This window comes from Tursiops truncatus, chromosome 1 (assembly GCF_011762595.2).
Source record: "Tursiops truncatus isolate mTurTru1 chromosome 1, mTurTru1.mat.Y, whole genome shotgun sequence".
NCBI lineage: Eukaryota > Metazoa > Chordata > Mammalia > Artiodactyla > Delphinidae > Tursiops > Tursiops truncatus.
This window is the reverse complement of record NC_047034.1, coordinates 59,551,091-59,571,848: the sequence shown is the minus strand read 5'-3', so window position 1 is coordinate 59,571,848 and position 20,758 is coordinate 59,551,091. Positions and strand designations below refer to the sequence as shown.

The window sequence follows — 20,758 nt, the reverse complement described above, 5'->3', positions numbered from 1 at the left end:
ATCCTCAATGGTGAAAAACTGAAAGCATTTCCACTAAGATCAGGAACAAGACAAGGTTGCCCACTCTCACCACTCTTATTCAACATAGTTTTGGAAGTTTTAGCCACAGCAATCAGAGAAGAAAAGGAAATAAAAGGAATCCAAATCGGAAAAAAAGAAGTAAAGCTGTCACTGTTTGCAGATGACATGATACTATACATAGAGAATCCTAAAGATGCTACCAGAAAACTACTAGAGCTAATCAATGAATTTGGTAAAGTAGCAGGATACAAAATTAATGCACAGAAATCTCTGGCATTCCTATACACTAATGATGAAAAATCTGAAAGTGAACTCAAGAAAACACTCCCATTTACCATTGCAACAAAAAGAATAAAATATCTAGGAATAAACCTACATAAGGAGACAAAAGACCTGTATGCATAAAATTATAAGACACTGATGAAAGAAATTAAAGATATACAAATAGATGGAGAGATATACCATGTTTTTGGATTGGAAGAATCAACATTGTGAAAATGACTATACTACCCAAAGCAATCTACAGATTCAATGCAATCTCTATCAAACTACCACTGGCATTTTTCACAGAACTAGAACAAAGAATTTCACAATTTGTATGGAAACACAAAAGACCCCGGATAGCCAAAGCAATCTTGAGAATGAAAAACGGAGCTGGAGGAATCAGGCTCCCTGACTTCAGACTATACTACAAACCTACAGTAATCAAGACGGTATGGTAGTGGCATAAAAACAGAAAGACAGATCAATGGAACAGGATAGAAAGCCCAGAGATAAACCCACACACATATGGTCACCTTATCTTTGATAAAGGAGGCAGGAATGTACAGTGGAGAAAGGACAGCCTCTTCAATAAGTGGTGCTGGGAAAACTGGACAGGTACATGTAAAAGTATGAGATTAGATCACTCCCTAACACCATACACAAAAATAAGCTCAAAATGGATTAAAGTCCTATATGTAAGGCCAGAAACTATCAAACTCTTAGAGGAAAACATAGGCAGAACACTCTATGACATAAATCACAGCAAGATCCTTTTTGACCCACCTCCTAGAGAAACCATAAATAAGATGAAAAGACAACCCTCAGAATGGGAGCAAATATTTGCAAATGAATCAACTGACAAAGGATTAATCTCCAAAATTTACAAGCACCTCATGCAGCTCAATATCAAAAAAACAAACAACCCAATCCAAAAATGGGCAGAAGACCTAAATAGACATTTCTCCAAAGAAGATATACAGACTGCCAACAAACACATGAAAGAATGTTCAACATCATTAATCATTAGAGAAATGCAGATCAAAACTACAATGAGATATCAACTCACACCAGTCAGAATAGCCATCGTCAAAAAATCTAGAAACAATAAATGCTGGAGAGGTTGTGGAGAAAAGGGAACACTCTTGCACGGCTGGTGGGAATGTGAATTGGTACAGCCACTATGGAGAACGGTATGGAGGTTCCTTAAAAAACTGCAAATAGAACTACCATATGACCCAGCAATCCCACTACTGGGCATATACCCTGAGAAAACCAAAATTCAAAAAGAGTCATGTACCAAAATGTTCATTGCAGCTCTATTTACAATAGCCCGGAGATGGAAACAACCTAAGTGCCCATCATCGGATGAATGGATAAAGAAGACGTGGCAGATATATACAATGGAATATTACTCAGCCATAAAAAGAAATGAAATTGAGCTATTTGTAATGAGGTGGATGGACCTAGAGTCTGTCATACAGAGCGAAGTAAGTCAGAAAGAGAAAGACAAATACCATATGCTAACACATATATATGGAATTTAAGAAAAAAAAATGTCATGAAGAACCTAGGGGTAAGACAGCTATAAAGACACAGACCTACTAGAGAATGGACTTGAGGATATGGGGAGGGGGAAGGGTAAGCTGTGACAAAGTGAGAGAGTGGCATGGACATATATACACTACCAAACGTAAAATAGATAGCTAGTGCGAAGCAGCAGCGTAGCACAGGGAGATCAGCTCAGTGCTTTGTGACCACCTAGAGGGGTGGGATAGGGAGGGTGGGAGGGAGGGAGATGCAAGAGGGAAGAGATATGGGAATATATGTATAATTGATTCACTTTGTTATAAAGCAGAAACTAATACACCATTGTAAAGCAATTACATTCCAATAAAGATGTAAAATAAAAATAATAAAAATAAAAAAATAAGACATAGATTGTGATCTGCTAAATATAAAACAAAAAAGGATAGTGAGATATCACAGAATTAAAATATTGTGGAATATTTCAAAAAGGAGAAAGTGTGCAAACCTGTTAAATGTTGCAGTAAAGCACAGTAGATATAGTAAAATAAGAAATGATAATTTTTTCTTGGATTTTTTAATTAAGAGGACATAGGTTATCTTAGTCAAAATGATTTCAGTGGAATGAAAGGATGAAGCCAAATTGTAATGACTGCTCTCAATGTAGTCAAAGGCAACTGCAAACAGTGAGTATAGTCTAGGCTTTGGTGAAATCTGGGAAAGAAGGAAAAAAAAGATTACACAGTAACTAATAGGAATTCAAGGTCAAAAAGAGGTGATTTGGGACTGCTTGTATAGTGTTTTTCAATCTTTTGTCAATATGGTCCTTGCTTCCTCATGTATGCTACATGTTCCAGCTGCAGTATTTCTCCTTGATAGCTGGTCAGCTAACATAACGTCCACAATACTCACTCTTCCCAAGACAAACATCAAGAATATGTATAACCTAACGGGTTCATACAAATAATGGGGTATTTCTGAGATGAACGTCAGAAATAGCTGAGAAAATTTAAGTGCACAAAATAGAAACAAATATGCTTAAGACACTTCTTTGAAGGAAGGATTATGGTAGCTAAAGTTGTAGAAGGTTCTCCACTACAAAAAAAACGGCGGGAAAGGTCATTCTGCAAACTGTATCTGCAGGTAGGAATTTTTCTACCAAGCTTAGCACATGCATTACGTATGTGCATGCATCAAAACACACAAATATATATACTTAAGATGAGTCTAGCTTTACCATGTTAATGTATAAAACTTCCCTTGCATTTCTAAATCCACTTATTTTCAGCATCAAAGTATTATTGAAATAAATGTACAACCTATATCACTATCCGATAAAGATACGGTATAGCTGGACTTAGAGTCAAGGTTCATGTTATGGTAAAAGGCAAAGAACATCTGTAAGGTAAAGCATCTCGAGAAAAATACCAAAGTGATATGCTGACACTTTTCCCATTTTATTTATATTATATCAAAAGTTTTTCTTAAAAAAAAAAGACTTTGAAAAAATATTTTTCACTAACGTGAAGTAGCTAGGGAGCTTAATGACCAATTTATTGGATGAATGAATTCTCCTGATAAGTATTTACTGAGCATTTATTATGTAGCAGGCAGATTCTAATAATCAAAACAAAACAGAAAAAAAAAAACCCTGCCCTCATGGAACTCCTTGGTGGAATCGTCTAATGTATAAATACATACAGAGCCTAAGTTATCTAAAATCTGACGGGTACATTTGTGCTCAAATTTATTAAATGAACTGGTGAAAATCAAGAACAGAGAAAGGGATGGGGTGAGATGCTCATGGGGGAAATAGGAGGAACGTATCAATGACTTTTCAGTTCAGCCCCCAATAATTTCCTTCATTAATTATTTATGTCATCATTTTTATAATATCTTACAATATCTGATTGGCATTTAACAATTGAAAATAATACTACATTTATAGTAAATGTCTACAAATAAGATCAAAGGTCAGGGACTATAATCACTCTTGCATATACCTTTGACAACCACAACCCTCCTATCATACTTGCTTCACAAAACCACAGCCATGGCTAAAGCAACCCTTCACCTACTCTGCACCTACACTCATGCAACTGAACATGGCTGGAGAACATCCACACTCATAGTTCATGACCATGAACTTCAGGTGAGCCATTCATTCAGTACAGCCATCATACTATATTTCCCTAATCTCTTCCTTTGCCTAGTCTTTCAGATGATTATTTCACATCCTCTCTTTTTTAACCAACCAATACCGTCTCTCTCATCCTCACTTTTAGCTGTTTTTGACCTTGCTTCCTACTTTCCTATTGAGAAAACTGAGGCAATAAGTATCAGCATCAAAACCCACATACTCTGCCTTCCCATTTGCTGCTAAAGACAAGTACCTACGCACCACTGTGCAGTCAATCTGGTCTCTAATTTCCCTTCCCTCTCACCTAATCAATGACATTGCTACAGTAAGTTTCCCCCTTTTCCCCAATCATTAATTTTGCACATCTGTAATTCTCATCTTAAAAAAAAATTTGACCCTGCTTTTCCTCATAGCTACCACCTCATTTCTCTGCTCACCTCTGCAGCAAAAACTGCCCCAAAAGAGTTGTCTAGATTCACTGTCTAGAATTCCTGTCCTCCAATTTTCTTTTAAATCCACTCCAAGCAGGGCTTTGCCTCCAACTCTCCATCAACATTGATCTTACCAAGTTTACCAATGACCTCTGCATTGCAAAATCTAATTTTCAATTCCCAGTCCCCTTCTTACTTGATACATCTGCTTCATTTGACACTAATGATCATTCTCTCCTCATAGAATATTTTCTTCACTTGGCTCCAGGACACAACTATCTCTGAATTTTTTCCTTCTACCTCACTAAAGGCTCCTCCTTTACCTCCTTTGCTTCTTTCTCCTCTTTAACCCTTTACCAGCGCATAAAGGTTCCAACTCTGTTCTCTTTCCTTCTCTAGCTACACTCTCCTTGGTAATCTCAACCAGTTTCACGCGGTTTCCAGATCTCTCCCCCAAACTCACATATTCAGTTTTTTCTTCAATCTCTCTACTTGGATAACTAACATACATGTTAAGTTTTCAGTGTCCAAAGTGTAACCTCTTATTTTCCATCCATACTGACTCTAGCCATAGCCTTCCTTATTTCAGTTTATTTCAATAAACCAAAGTTTATTTCAATGTTATCCTTTCAGTTGGTCAGTCCAAGAACTTTGGAGTAATCCTAGACATCTCTCTTTTTCTCATACTCTACATTCAATCTGGAAGGAAATTTTGATCATTTGACCTTCAACCACTAAACTATATTTTTAAATACATCTAAGCACTCCACTCATTGCTACTACCCTGGTCCAAGCCATCACCTCTCTGAATTATTTGCAACATCCTCTTAACTGGGCTCCTGTTGCTACTCTTGCCCTCTACAGTCTATTCTCATTGCAGCAGCCAGAGCAATCTTTTTTAAATGGCAAGTCAAGCTTGTCAGTCCTCTGTTCAAATCCCTGCAACAGCTCTCCACTTTCCTCAGAGAAGACGACAAAAGTCTTGTGCTATCGTGGTCTTCAAACCATGTGATATCTCCCTGATTACTTGTGACCTCATCAGCTTATTCTTTGCTGTTAACTAAATAAGCCAGGCAGCAATATGCTATTCTAAAATTAGCAAGACGGTCAGAATACCTGAGACAGAGTGACTAAGGGAAAGACTGGTTGTAGATGATGTTATAGAAGTTGACAGGGACCAGATCAGGTAGAGCTTTGCATGCTATGATACTTAGATTTTATAAGAGACAAAAGTTCACTAGAGTTTAATAGTTGAATTGTTAATCTGATTTATTTTTAAAAGATCACTTGGATATAGTTAATTTTACTTGGGAAAGGTAAATTTTTCATAAATTGAGTGTAAGAGAAGAAGGTAAAGAAGAATTAGGAAGCTGTTTGCAATAGTCGATAAAATATAACAGTGATTTAGACCACAGTGATCAAACTCAAGGTCTAATTTGAAAGAAAGACCAAAAGGATTTATTGACAGAGTTGAAAGGAGAAGAAAATATATATATCAACTAGCAGTTGACCCTTGAACAACACAAGTTTGAACAGTTCACTGGTCCACTTATATGCAGATTTTTTTCAACAGTAAATACTACAGTACTACATGATCTGTGATTGGATGCCAAGGAAACTTGGATAGGGAGGAAATGTGGCTGCGGAGGGAGTACTATAAATTACAGGCAGATTTTCGACTGCGCAGTGGTTTGGAATCCCTAACCCCCACGTTGTTCAAGGGTCAACTGTATCATAAAACTCTAATATTATTCCATTAAAAATATGACCAGACTAAAAACCATCTTAAATTAGCTAAGAAACTTCTCACAATGCTAAGAATTAACCTGCACTTCATTAATTCAACATCAGTATAAACCCAGTGTAATAATACCTTATTTATATGGATTTAAAATAAGGAGTAGGAAAACTTTTTCATAAACACTAGCTATATACAGGAAAAGAAAAGGATGTTAAGCTTGAATATATGGTGTCAAGTCTGAGTCAAAGAAAGAATGTATGAAATGATGTCTTCTTTTTGAATATTCACTTTCCATAAACTGGTATTCTTAGATGAAGAAGTCATGCACTGATAAGCCTCAGTAATTTAAGTCTTTGGAACAAAATGGGACAATAAGTATTTCAATTGGAGAAAACTTATCCTGACCATGACCAGGTTACCAGTTCTCAAAGGAGATGTATCACTGAAACACTGTTAATCCTAGGCAAAAGGTCAAAGGTTTTCTCTACTGCTACACCACTGTATAAATCCACCCTAAGTCAGCAGTGACAAAATGCTTTACTCTGACATCAAACATTTAACAAAACCAAAACAGAATTGAAGTAGTTTAAAAACACCTTACTCTGGCAGCACAAGCAAAAGAATCAGGGCCATGAGCTGCATTTCTTATGCCATCTGTTCCAAAGAGGGCTCTAATGCTTCCAGGAGCATCTGTACGTGCCAGTCCAGAGTTGGCAGGTCCAAGAAGTCTTTTCCATTCACATATAGCATCATCTCTTAAAATCTCCATGGCAATTATAGGACCACTGGTGATAAACTGGATCAGCTCACTGTGAAACAGGTGAAAGATTGATTTGCTTCATTTTTCTATCAACCTAGGTACCTCTCTTAACAACAAGGGTATATTACAATTTGAGTATTTCAACACATACTCATGATCTCAGAACTACTGGACATAGCGAATTTTACATGGGCAAGACAAAATTTTCATAAATTGAGTGCCTTACAGTGGCCCGAGTGTCTACAAATCACTAGTGTTGTCAATTACTATTAGCAGAAAAATCAATCTTTCATTGAACTAAGACTACTTCATTGACTTAAAATGCATATTTTTGATCTATGCTTTCTACATTGCTCTGAAAGGTACAGAAGAATCTTTTTATTTTCACATGGTTTACCATTGCAGTCAAATGAAATCGCAGTAGAGAAAGTGATGAGTGATGTATTGTAATATATTTGCAGTAAGAATTAATTGTTTTTGTGTAGATCTATTAGAATTCAAAGAATGACAACGAATTTTCAGTCAATAAGCATTGAGTTGGTCTAGTGACATATAAGACATTCCACTAGAAGCTGTAATACTATAAACACATACAAAGACTATAACAAAGAATAATTTCCAAGACAATTGTAGATGCCTATTCTACACAAGGTTTGAGAACATTTTTATAATGCTTGGTTTAAAATAATCTATACCATAATGATTTTCTTACGTAAAAATTTTCTTTAATAAGGCACTATTCTGTACAGGACACCAAATAGCATTTCTATTGCAGCAGCTTGGCTAATCCTTCTTTATTAGAAAAGTAAGTATTCCTCCTTTGTCAATAGCAATATGAGGTGCACAATATTCACTTAACTTTAAATACAACCCAAATATTTAGAACATAGTTTGTTTCTAACATATTTGTTGCTATATTTCAAAGAACAAAACGTATATCAAACAACTTAGTTAACATACAAAGGTTCTTTGAACAATGTTTTATATACATTGAGAATGCTAAAATAAGAGTTTAAAACACAACAAATAGATATTCAACATAAAATGTAATTATCTATTTTTAATCTACTGAAATCTAAAAAGAAAGCTATGCTCCTTATGATTTAAACATTTTATTTGCTTCTGATTAAAGTTTAATATGTTTATTTAATGACAAGAGAATTTTCAACTAATAAAAGGAGAGAAAAAAACAATTCTTAGAAAAAATGCTCTCTGCAGTTGCAAGATGTTGCTAAGGACTTTTTGACAAATTATTCTCATGTAACAAATTTTTGAATTGTAAAATTATAACTTTCGTTTTCCACGATATCCTCCATTATATCCCACGACCCCCAATTTCAGTACCTACTTTAAAAAGGGCTTTGACTGATGATCTATATGAAAATCTGTTGCTTCTTTCCTATAATCAAAATGACAATAGTTAAGAATTATGTAAGGAAATTATTTTAACTTACATTAATAAAATAATGAAATTCTCTATGTGACCCATATGTGAGTTAAGGACTTTTCACCAAATATTCTGCTCAAATCTCCCCTCTTTTCAAATTTTTGGATATCTATGCTAAGATGTAAAATTAAAATGAACAAAAGAGGCAATATATACTTTATTACTCATGTTCAAATCTACAATCTTCCTTTTCACTAGCATCTTTAACATTCTAAAGCCAAAGTTTAACATATGACCAATAAAAATTATTTGTTCTTTAAAGTTCAAATAAGTTACATCAAAAAATGCAAAGCCATCTTCAAATTCAAAATTTGTTACCTCCTTCTACAGGCTTTAAACCTGAGAGGTTAGGCTAGAATTTTACTTTAATAGTTATAGTTTTCTTCCTTAGATCGCCCTAAAAGAAAGACTATATACTTGTGTTTTTAAAAACTGCTTGACAAATTATGCATATCAATGTATTCTTATTGGTTTTTAATGTATTAAAAACGAATCCTTGAACTTACATTCCCCCCAAAAAATGGATAATATGGAGATATTCAGAAACCTGAATTTATTAAGGGCAATCGGGATTTACTTTTAAATTTATAGTCCCACACCTATAGAGACAATGAAAGGATAACAGACTTTTACACTGATTTTAAAAGTTATTTAGACTTTTCGGTTAATCAAACCAAGTGTCTCAAACTTGTACAGTTTTCTCAAAGGCTTTAAACTTAATTCATAGTATATGACAAATATATGTCAACATCAACTTTTTAAAATAGCAAATTAAAGTATCCCCTAACAAAAGATTAACCTTTCAGGCTTGGTAATTTAGTATGCAATGCTTTAAGATCTTATAGGCCCATTACAAAATGAATTTACTTAATAAGCTATATCAGGATATACTTTTATTCAAACCAAGTGTACTAAAATATTCTCTTTGGCCGTGAAAAGATTATGAAAGTATACTATGCAAGTACAGAAAATGAAATTCATCCCAAGAAATGGAAGGGGAAGAAAACTCATTTTTCTAGAGGGAATTATATGCCCAACATTAAATGTTATTATTCCTCATAACAATATATTGAAATAGGTATGATCATCTTCATTTTACATTTGAAAATAATGAAGTTCAGCATGATTACATAACTTGTCCGGGTCAAAGTGCTGGTAAGGGAAGAAGGACAGGGAGATTTGAACCCAAATCTCTGATTGCTTATGACCTTACTATTACCAACTTCAGAAAAAAAAAAAAAATTCTAGAGGGTAAGGAAAAGAATTCCTAAAAATGATATGGATATTCTGTATTGCAGCCTAAAATGAGGTAAAACTGAGCATCTAAAAATCCTCAAGTGGGGAGTATTTTAGAAGAGTGAGCAGCAAGACTACTAACATGACCAATTCTAAACTTTAACACAACCGAACTAAGAAAAATCATCATGTTTAATATCAGTGAAAAGAAAAATATTAATTACTGAAAGTATCTTATTGCTTTCTTCTAATATGTCACCGACCCCATAGTTATTTCCACTGAAAATCTATAACTGAAACCAAGATGAGAGTTCATGAGTTTTTTTCTCATCGTTCTTATTTAATTCCTCCCTTAAAAAGTTTAGATGGAGAGAAGGATTAACAAGTGCATCACCACCTAGAGAAGTCTTTTTGCTGTTATTTTGTTATGTTTTGTTTTGTTTTTATAAAGAAACTCACCATTGTCACAAAGATCTATTAATTCTTTTACGAAATACTTACTTAGTGCCTGCTTTGAATCAGGCACTGATCCAAGAACTAGAAGTACAGTTAGATGGAACTCAGCTTCTGCCTTTCAGATACTGTCATGAGGGAGGAACTGACATTTGAGCAAATAAGTTTAGAAAAGTTTTAAGCATTGGGAGATACTCCTCCATGGGTCTCTGACACTCCTAACGTGTCTTATTGGGTAGGCCAAGAATGCAAGGCCCCAGCTACTGTTTATCCTAGCCATTTCTTGGAGTTATGTTTATAATGAGCAACTTTGAGGGGTGAGGTCATGCCTCTTCAGTACAAACAGAAGGCTTGTTTACCGCTCGTTAATGAAACAGTGGGTAACCTAAGTTCAATGCTCCTCAGAGGTGATGCAATCAACTGTGTGTATGACATCCACCCGGGCCCATATCATATTATTCCCACAAGACATGAAAGCAAAGGGAACCAACAGAAACATGATGTTCATGCTGCATACTGACCATACTCAAGCCCTCTGTCTCTGACTCAGAAGTTTCAAGTCTTCTGCTAGCATCCCTGAGAGAGTAACAGACTAACTTATTAGATTTTAAGTTGGGTAAAATCCAAGACTTGACAGTAATATTAATAGAGATGTATAAGGTGCTATAAACAATTTAAAAAGCTGTTAAGTTTTCTTGGGTAGCTTTATTGTGGAAAGTTTGACACCAAATTATCAAACACTGGAAGTACAGAGACATAAAAAAGTTTTAATCTCACTGAAACTATTCAAAGTCATCTCTCCAGAAGTCAGTCCCATAGCCTGCTGTGAGGGCAAGCATTCTCAATACAGACAGAAATGGGACAAATATAACTATGCTCATAAAGGATCATGACCTCGGCTTCTACTAAATAATAGTGATATCACTAGTACCACACTACTACCACTAAGAGCTAACACCTATATACACCTACTATGTGCCACGGTTTTTCAAAGCATTTTACTTTTATTAAACTCACATAACCCTCATAACAACTTTATGATACAGGTGATGTTATAACCTCCATTTTGCAGATGAAGAAACTGAAGCACAGAGGTAAGCTGTTCAGAGTCACAACCTACTAAGCGGTGCAGTTACAAGCAATCTGGCTCTAGACTCTGTGCTCTGAAATAGAAGACGCCTGCCTTTCTAGAATATATGTAAACTGGGAGATCTTACATAGGGGAAAATTTCAAATTGTCATTACTGGGGTAAAAATGAGGATGTTTTGTTAAGGTTTCTAGGGCTCAGACTTATCAAAGCTACACTATCTACTGCTCTCCATTGTCCCTGTTCTCACAGAGACAAAAAAGCAACCGTTCCATGGGATAAAGAGCCAGGAACATCAGTGAGAAGACACCTAAGCAAACAAACACACACAAATCAGTGAAGTAACCTAAGAAAACTGCTGGGTCAAGCCCTGCCTAACAGCTACATGAATGTCTCTACCTAACACTAAGTCTTTTTTTTTTTTTTGCAGCACGCGGGCCTCTCACTGTTGTGGCCTCTCCCGTTGCGGAGCACAGGTTCCAGACGCGCAGGCTCAGCAGCCATGGCTCACAGGCCTAGCCGCTCCATGGCATGTGGGATCTTCCTGGACGGGGTCACGAACCCGTGTCCCCCGCATTGCCAGGCGGACTCTCAACCACTGCGCCACCAGGGAAGCCCGCAACACTAAGTCTTACTTTCATTAAATAACTTAGAAAATATCTGGTCAGATAGAATGGCTTGCTTTTCAGAGCAGTAAATAGGTATATCTGCCAATATATATTGGAAGGAAATAAAACATTTCCAAACACATGACTTTTGAAAATCTCAACAGTAACATTCCCTTGTCAAATAGAAATAATCTAATATTCATTTCTTCTATAATTTTTATACAATGTGTTACATTGTATAAAAGAAGAGATTACAACTATGAAACACTGGTGTTATAAAAGCAGATGGGGTTATGAAAGACAATGAAGAGTTCATGTCTAATAAATAGTTAATAGTATAACCTGACAACTCCTATTTGCTTAGAGTTCAATCATCCTTTATGCATCTGATTACCTGTTGTCTTCCATTTCCTACTATACTATTCTTTGTCATTCTGTGGAAGTTTTTTCTCCCGTTGCGGAGCACAGGCTCCGGACGCGCAGGCTCAGCGGCCATGGCTCACGGGCCCAGCCGCTCCACGGCATGTGGGATCCTCCTGGACCGGGGCACAAACCCGTGTCCCCTGCATCGGCAGGCGGACTCCCAACCACTGCGCCACCAGGGAAGCCCAGAAGTTTTTAAACAAAGACATGAAAGATAGATGATTTTTTTTTGAAAAAAGGAACCAGACATTACATAACTGAAAATGCTCAAAAAATTTACCTTGAAAGTGTCATCATTTTGAGTTTGGTTAGAGTAAATCCAGCTTTGCTTATTATTTCAATTATTTCTCCCGCTTTTGATACTGCATCTGGTTTAATCAGGGCTAATGTTCTATAAAGAAATAAAGAATAAATTTAAAGATAAAAATAGTTTGGCAGTTTTTACTTATAATTCCCAAGCAGTGATAATTTCCTTAAAAATCCTAGATCAAACATCAAAGTGAATTATAAATACAAGTGTATTAATGGCCTCATAAAAACTTATACAATGGAAGTTTACTATTTTTTCACAAGGAAATAAAAATTAGGTACCCAATCTAGAAAAATAATAAAAGTTTAGAGGGAAAAAAAGTTAAGACTCATTTTAAATATGTCCACGTTATAAAACACAGGTGTTTAAGATTTCTATTTCTTACCATATGCTTTATAAAAGACAACAATTCTCTAAAGAGTTGCATTAAACATATCAGCTTGACTTTCAGTCTCTTAGACTTTAACATGTGTATGCCATGCAGTCAGTTCAGCACTGATTTGGAAATAATATAAATTCTTCTATTAACACTTTATTCATAGCATGAATGATATAAAAAGAACTAAATATCTCTTACCTGAAGATGTATATGGCTAGCGAACACCCTGCTAACTTTTAAAATCACACTTTCCTCTTAGAGGATACATCAGAGCTATGCGTTCTCCCCTCTGAAGCCACAGAATTAATGGATTTTTAGAGATGGAGATCACCTGAATTTCCTCATTTTACTAACAAGGAAACTAACAAGGCCCAGAGAGGTAACCCTCCAAAGATCACACAGCTGGTCTGTGGCCTCCTCAGGACGGAACACCCAGCTCACACGACTCTTGGGTCTGTGCTCCTTCCACACCACACCACAAATAATGTTGCTATTAATATTAGCAAAAGGGAACATAATCACAAATCCTCAAGACTAACATTTGCAAACGCAAGGTAAAATCAGATTAGTTGGAGTAATTCAGTTTATCTGGCACACAAAATAAGATAAAAAATTGCTGTTGGGCTTCCCTGGTGGCACAGTGGTTGAGAGTCCGCCTGCCAATGCAGGGGACACGGGTTCGTGCCCCGGTCTGGGAAGATCCCACATGCCGCGGAGCGGCTGGGCCCGTGAGCCATGGCCGCTGAGCCTGTGTGTCCGGAGCCTGTGCTCCACAACGGGAGAGGCCGCAACAGTGAGAGGCCCGCGTACCGCAAAAAAAAAAAAAAAAAAATTGCTGTCACTTTCCCTTTATTTTCAATTGTTCTGACCCTTTGGCATTAACTCAAGGAATCCATAAAAGGAGACTGGTAGGCTTTCTCAAAGTAGACTTTTTTCACCAATGAGACATAAGGATATAATGATACAAATATCCTTACTTACAACTGGATATAACTTATGGCTGGCTTTTAAAACTTTTAAATAACAAAAGTTGTTCATTTTAGTCTGATAGGGCTTGTAATAAACGGACTTTTTATTTTGAAGCAAGTGAGTCACTTCTAGCATTTTATATGGCTTCAAAGATATAGTTAAAACTCATCATTTTTTTAGCTCACATTGTTTAAAATATTATAAAGCCAAACTAACCCATGATTGTTTATGCTAAACTCTGGAAACATCTTCAAGAACCAAAGCTCTTAAAGAAAATATAAAACACATCGGCAGTGAACAAGAAGGAATATGAAAAAAAATGCAGTTTCATTTTCTCTTTAAGTGCCTACAGGAGACAGAGCGTTGATTACTGTGATTAATTACTCTAAGCAAGTTCCTCTGTCATGTCTTCACTGCTTCATTGTTCAGTAGATAATAGTTAAAATGCATTTTGGAGGGAAAATAAGATCGGCTTTAGGAATCATTTGTATTATTTAAAAGTGAAGATAGCACACAAAGAAAGTAAAGGGCCACGAAAATATATTAATAGTGCCGCTGTTATCTGCTGCTGCATAACAAACCACCCCAAAATGTAGTGGCTTAAAACTACAAACAACTTCTCAAGATCATATAGGTTGGCTGGGGAGTGGTTTCACCTGGGATGGGTCATACTGCTGCATTTGGCTAGTGGGTCGGTTGAGACAGCCAGGCTTCTCTTTCCTTGAGGCCTCAAGAGCTAGAACAGGCAGGGAGATGGATTCTCCCCTAAAGCCTCCACAAAGAAATGTAGCCTTCCCTACCAACACCTTGATCTTAACCTGACGAAATCTGTGTTGGACTTCTGATATATAATAAATTTGTATTGTTTAAGCAGCTGACTTGTAGGGCGCGGTCAGCTAACTGCTACGCGGCAGGAAGCTGAAATAAGCTGAGTCATCCTTCCTGTGGCCACTGCGCTTGCGCTAAGTATACTAATGAGGTTTTAAAGTAGCGACCTATCCGATGTTGGCTCACAAATCGCACCATCGGCGAAAGCCAATCACAGAGCGACACATGTTCTTAATCCCTATATAAGCAGACTGCTATAGGATTGCGGGGTCTTCCTTCCATCTTTCTTCAACCAAGCTGTGCTCCAATAAAGTGTGATACGAGAAGAATCTTGCGTGTGGCGGCTCGTTATTCTGCTGGTCGGAAACGGCCCGCCGCAAGTGGTGCTGAAACCCGGGAACTTCGCGCCCTGCATGGAGGACCGATTCAGAACTCGACACACGGAGTGAACCGTCGGATCAAGATCCGATCTGGGTGCCATCAAGACTGACGAGAATTGTTGAAGAAAACTTCGGAGAAGATGCTGAGCTTTGTATTAGTTGGAATTCCACAAAGGATTATTCAGATTGTGCAACTGAGTGCTGCCGGGCTGGAGCCCGTTGCCTTTGGAGATTTTGCCTCTTGGCTCTCTTCTGCCTTTTCCTCCTTTGGGGAGTGGGTGGGGGTAGGAATCTTTGGAGTCTGCTGTGTATTTGGGATTATGCTGTGTCTCTGGTTGGTCTGTCGTGTGCGCATCAGGGCACATCGAGATAGGGTCCTGCTCACTCAGGCACTTCTGGCTATTAATGAAGGAGATTCGCCCGCAGCCTGGCTCTCCGCCCTGAATAATTCGAAATGATTGCCCTTGCACAGAGAGGCCTTGTTGCCATTGCACCTCTATAGGGAGTCATCCATTGTCCTGATTGCCCTTGCACAGAGAGGCCTTGTTGCCATTGCACCTCTATAGGGAATCAGCCATTATTCTGAGTCAGCCTTTGCACCCTGCAGCCCTTGTTGGCATTGCACGCAGGAAGGTGTCTCAGACATGCCAACAGAAAACTGCCCTCGAACAGTGAGCACATCATGAGGTGAACACTTGTACGGGCTACATTCTGCTTGGTGTTCTAATAAATAAAAAAGGGGGAGATGTAGGGCGCGGTCAGCTAACTGCTACGCGGCAGGAAGCTGAAATAAGCTGAGTCATCCTTCCTGTGGCCACTGCGCTTGCGCTAAGTATACTAATGAGGTTTTAAAGTAGCGACCTATCCGATGTTGGCTCACAAATCGCACCATCGGCGAAAGCCAATCACAGAGCGACACATGTTCTTAATCCCTATATAAGCAGACTGCTATAGGATTGCGGGGTCTTCCTTCCATCTTTCTTCAACCAAGCTGTGCTCCAATAAAGTGTGATACGAGAAGAATCTTGCGTGTGGCGGCTCGTTATTCTGCCGGTCAGAAACGGCTCGCCGCACTGACTGTGGTAAGTTGTTATGTCTTCAATAAAAGACTACAGAGAAAAAAAACTCTGGAGAGGAAAAACACCCCAACAAAAGAATGGAAAGAAGAAAAAATGAGAAAAGCAGGAAAGCAGTAAAATAGTCGAAATATGTACAAAAATACTAATACAACATATGTAAATGTACATGTACTAGTCTCACCAGTGAAAATCTAGAGGTTTTCAGACTGATTTTTTTTTTTTTTTGCCGTACGCGGGACTCTCACTGTTGCGGCCTCTCCTGTCGTGGAGCACAGGCTCCGGACGCGCAGGCTCAGCGGCCATGGCTCACAGGCCCAGCCGCTACGCGGCATGTGGGATCTTCCCGGACCGGGGCACGAACCCGTGTCCCCTGCAATGGCAGGTGGCCTCTCAACCACTGCACCACCAGGGAAGCCCCAGACTGATTTTTTTTTTTTAAAGAGCTGCATGCTGTTTACAAGAGATATATCTACAATATAACTTAACAAGGCTGAAAGTAAAGCAATGACAAAAAGATATCAACCAAAAATACATTATCAATCAAATCCATTCTTGAGAAAGATGGCTAAGGCCACCCATTCCTTGGCTGTGGTCTCCTTCCACCTTCAAATCTAGCAATGGAGACTGGGTGCTTCTCACACTGGCATCTCTCTGCTTCTCTGCAGCCAGAAAGGTTCTCTGGTTTTATGGACTCCTGTGATTAGGTCGCACCCACAGGAATGATGCAGAATAATTTCCCCATCTCAAGGCCTGTAATCTTAAATCTGCAAAGTCTCTTTGCCATGTAAGGTAACTGTTGGGCTGCCCCCGCAGGCCTGTAAGCCTTGTAGATGCCCAGCCTCGAGACAGAAGAAAGAGCCCAGAGAGCAGCAAAAGAGACCTCAATGGTTTAATTGATGGAGGAACTTACATGTCTGAAGCAAGGTCCTGGAGCAACACCCCAAGGTGTGCAGCAGACTGCAGGCAGGCTGTAGCAGCAGTGTTGGCTGCTCAGGACAGAGGGAGGCTACCATTTACTCAGGGGGGAATTGATTTCAGGTGGGCTCATCAGTTAACAAGGGCTAATTAACAGCCCTTACAATTAAGAGAATTGGATAGTCATGTGAGGGAAGCAGGGCCTAGTCAATCAGGAGATCTACAGAGAGCAAGAGAACAGCCGTCTTGAACGGCCTGACCATACAGTAACACATTCATAGGTTCCAGAGATTTGAACATGGACATCTTTGAGCAGCCATGATTCTGCCTACTGTACTCTCTATTGTTTTGGAGTTTAAATACTATTTTTCTAGTGGTTAGCTGTGAAACTTTTTCATACTTATTTAACTTAAAATTCTTAAAATTGTATAATATCTTGACCCTTTAGAAAGACTTTAGAACACTTTAGCTCCAATGTTCTCTCTTCCAACTTATATAGTTTCATTGTTGTTTTGGACATTCAGTTTTTTGCCTGCATGAGTAAGCCATCTTGGACGATGAGACCACAGGTAAGTAAAGATGAGATAAAGATTGGCTGGGGAGGGGGGAGGGGGTGTGTGAATTTTTAGCAAGGCCTTGGTAATTGAACTAAAGTCTTACTTGAATGCATTTCAGTGCCTTTTTGCAGCCAAAACTCAACTGCTCACCACCACCTAGGAGGATATGTAAAGTAACAGTAATTGGTATTGAGGGAGTAGTTTCCCAAAGGTGAGAACAGAACTGAACTAATACCAGTAATTGTCTGGTCTCCTCCCCTGAGAAGTAGCCTTGGTCTACTTAAAATTGTTAGGCCGACTGGCTTAAAGAAATAAAACTCCAGGAACAATGAGAACATGTGTACCTTTGCTCCTCGTGGGTAAAGTGACTTCTACTCCATTCCCAGGAGAGCGCTTCCTCTCTCCACCCCCTTCATTTGCTCCTCCACATATGGCCACATTTAAGGGTTTCTGGTTGTATGCGGCCCTGCCTCTTCTCTCTCAGACCTGCAAGCCCTCATGCAGGACACAGTCTACAGTTCTTCTCCTGCTTCCATCTGGTTAGCACAGCAGAGGCAGAGGCCGGCACCTGCATGGAAACCTACCTCTCTCTGGTGCTCTGTCTCCCATGCTGGATGGGCAAGTGTGCTCTCAGGGTTTGCTCTAAAGGTATCTCTCTCCCTCAGACGGGCCCCAAGGTCCAGACTGGGAAGGAGGGCAGGGCTGGGGTGGAGAAGTAGGAATAAAGCTCAACCGTTCTCAGAGCTGGCTTACACTAGGCAGCCTAAACCAGCACTTTACTTTGATTTGCCTCTGGCGCCTACGTTAGTGCTCCATCAGTTAATATTCAGAAGGGAGAATGGAGACTAACTGAACCCAAGAGATGACAAAAAGCCTGTATGATGTCTTTACATCTGAACAGCAAAACCATAAAGCATCAATTTATTACCTTCTAAAATTAAAATTGAATACGCTAAAAAAAAAAGAAAAAAAATTAAAAATGTTTTTAAGTCAAATACTATGACTCATAGACAACTGATAACATTTATCCATTTGATTTGAGGAGCTTTATAAGGAGAATAGATTAAAATTAGCTAAGAGAGTAGATCTTTCATTAAGTTCCCTTACCACAAAAGAAAACTCAATATAAAAAATAATAAGGGGGTGGGAGGAAAATTTTGGAGGTAATAGATAAATTTATACCCTTGATTGTGGTAATGGTTTCATGGGTATACACTTAGCTCCAAACCCACCAAGTTGTATGTATTAAATATTTATAGCTTTTTGTTTGTCTATTATACCTCAATACAGAGATTTTTGAAAAAGAGAATAAAAATGTAAATCGAATGTCAGATTTCTACAGTTAATGGGAATTAGGAAGCTGAGGCTAGTTTGTTAGCTAAATTGAATTATATAGAATTATCTTGATAAGTGCCTCAAAATTAGCAGACGGGCACCATGAAGATCAGCTTTACTCCTCCCTCTCAGTACAGGCTTTACTCCAGAAAGAAAACGGTTGAGTATGATAAATATAATAGGGATGTAATTAGTTCATAAATTATCCTTGACACTATATAAAACTGAGAACTAGGTTAAGTTATAATTATTACATAGAAGCTATTTCCATGGGACCATGATAGACATGCACGTATTTCTTTCTCCATATGCCTACTTCTTTGGTCATTTAAATGAAACAATATATTTTTAAAACTCTTGAATTCTGAAGAATTTTATTTAAATCACCCAAATGGTTGTTGGATTTAACCCACTTGCAGTTAGGAGAGAATCAGAAGAGAAAATGGTGAAACAATTGAAGTCAGTAAAAATACAATATTGCACATATTTTAATTAATTATATTTATAAAGCCCAAATATTTAAAATCTGTCTTCACATTCTTCTGTTCCTCCTATTTTTAAATCAGTTCATTCAATAGTATTTACCAATATATTAATTAGAGGTTTTAATAAAAAGAGAATGAGTTTTAAAGTCAAACACAACAAGATTTACTTGTTTCCCTTTACTTTGTAGTTGTGTGACTATGGCTGTGCTCTGTAAAATGGAATCAACAACATTCACTGTAGACAAATCAATTAATATATATATAAATTATAATTGTTACAGCTATTATTATTTTATTTTGATTGGGTCATACTATTAACCCTGTCTCCCTAATTCACTTATTTTTGCTAGTTTAAATGAAAACTTCAAGTAGTCTTGAACTGAGATGCCTACCACAGTGGTTGGCATATAGCATGTGCTCAAAAATTAAGCTATAAATATTTATTACTTGTAAATAAAGGAACTGTGCTTGGTGTTTCCTTAATCCCATGGACTTTTATCAGTAGATCTCATAACAAAGAGATTCCTATTTGTCTAACATTCTTTTTTTTTTTTTCCTAGTTCAGAGTTGTCCTGGGAAGCTTTGGTTTTCCTTTTTTATGAGTCATTCACCACCTCACTGATCCATCACCACCTGTGTACTAATACCACACTGAGCATCAAAGAACCTCCAGAATTATAAAGGGCTTGTAAAGAAGTCACAGAAAGAATATTACTATGGGGGGACTCAGGTATTAGGTAGATAACCAGCTATTATTTGGGTGGCAAACCTCAAAATATAGTTTGACAGATATTTTTTCCTATAGAATTAAATAGTTTGGGGAGCTTTTTATACATATAGCCTTAACTTCCACCAGTGATCCCTATTTTTCATTACTGCAACAATCACTCCACAAATCCAGAGAATCCCCCAAGTCAGCACAATATATAAACCACAGAAACCAGAGCCAAGAAAGATGACCAAAGAATTGACATTCCATTTCAAATATAGCTCGTGCTAGACTCAGAAAGCTGCAAACTCATAAACGTAGAGGTTGAAAATTACAATGTCATTTTCGTATTATGTTTTCTGGCTAGCCTAATTTTCAGCTACAACTGCAACTTGTTCTGTCTCTCCTCTAAATCAAAACTGAGGGAAAGTCAGAATGACAGATGTAGCTATGACAAACAATGAAGAGAGAAGACCAGAGAGACACACAGAAGGCACCATACTGCAGCTTCTCCGCTTCACAGGAAGAGCCACGTGCAGTGGGACGGAGGGAAGAAGGCAGGGAGGCAGCCAGCGGGGAGCTCTGCCTCCAAACACGACTATTTTCACCAACATAAGCTCATTCATTCAACAAAGTTATGTGGGGCATCCCCTGTGAATAATGTACTGCTTGAGGC

At 37.9% G+C, this 20,758-nt stretch overlaps 1 protein-coding gene across 5 annotated transcripts in view; it reads right to left on the bottom strand.

Moving 5' to 3' along the window:
• NME7 (NME/NM23 family member 7) overlaps positions 1–20,758 on the bottom strand; it is a 238,215-nt gene that overhangs the window by 170,958 nt on the left and 46,499 nt on the right. For all 5 annotated transcript variants that reach the window (XM_019952750.3, XM_073804666.1, XM_019952751.3 and 2 more), the window contains exons 4-6: positions 12,417–12,527; positions 8,230–8,280; positions 6,723–6,930 (exon numbers count right to left, since the gene is read on the bottom strand). In XM_019952750.3, coding sequence (XP_019808309.1) covers positions 6,723–6,930; positions 8,230–8,280; positions 12,417–12,527 — 370 coding nt within the window. The remainder of the gene's footprint in view (positions 1–6,722; positions 6,931–8,229; positions 8,281–12,416; positions 12,528–20,758) is intronic.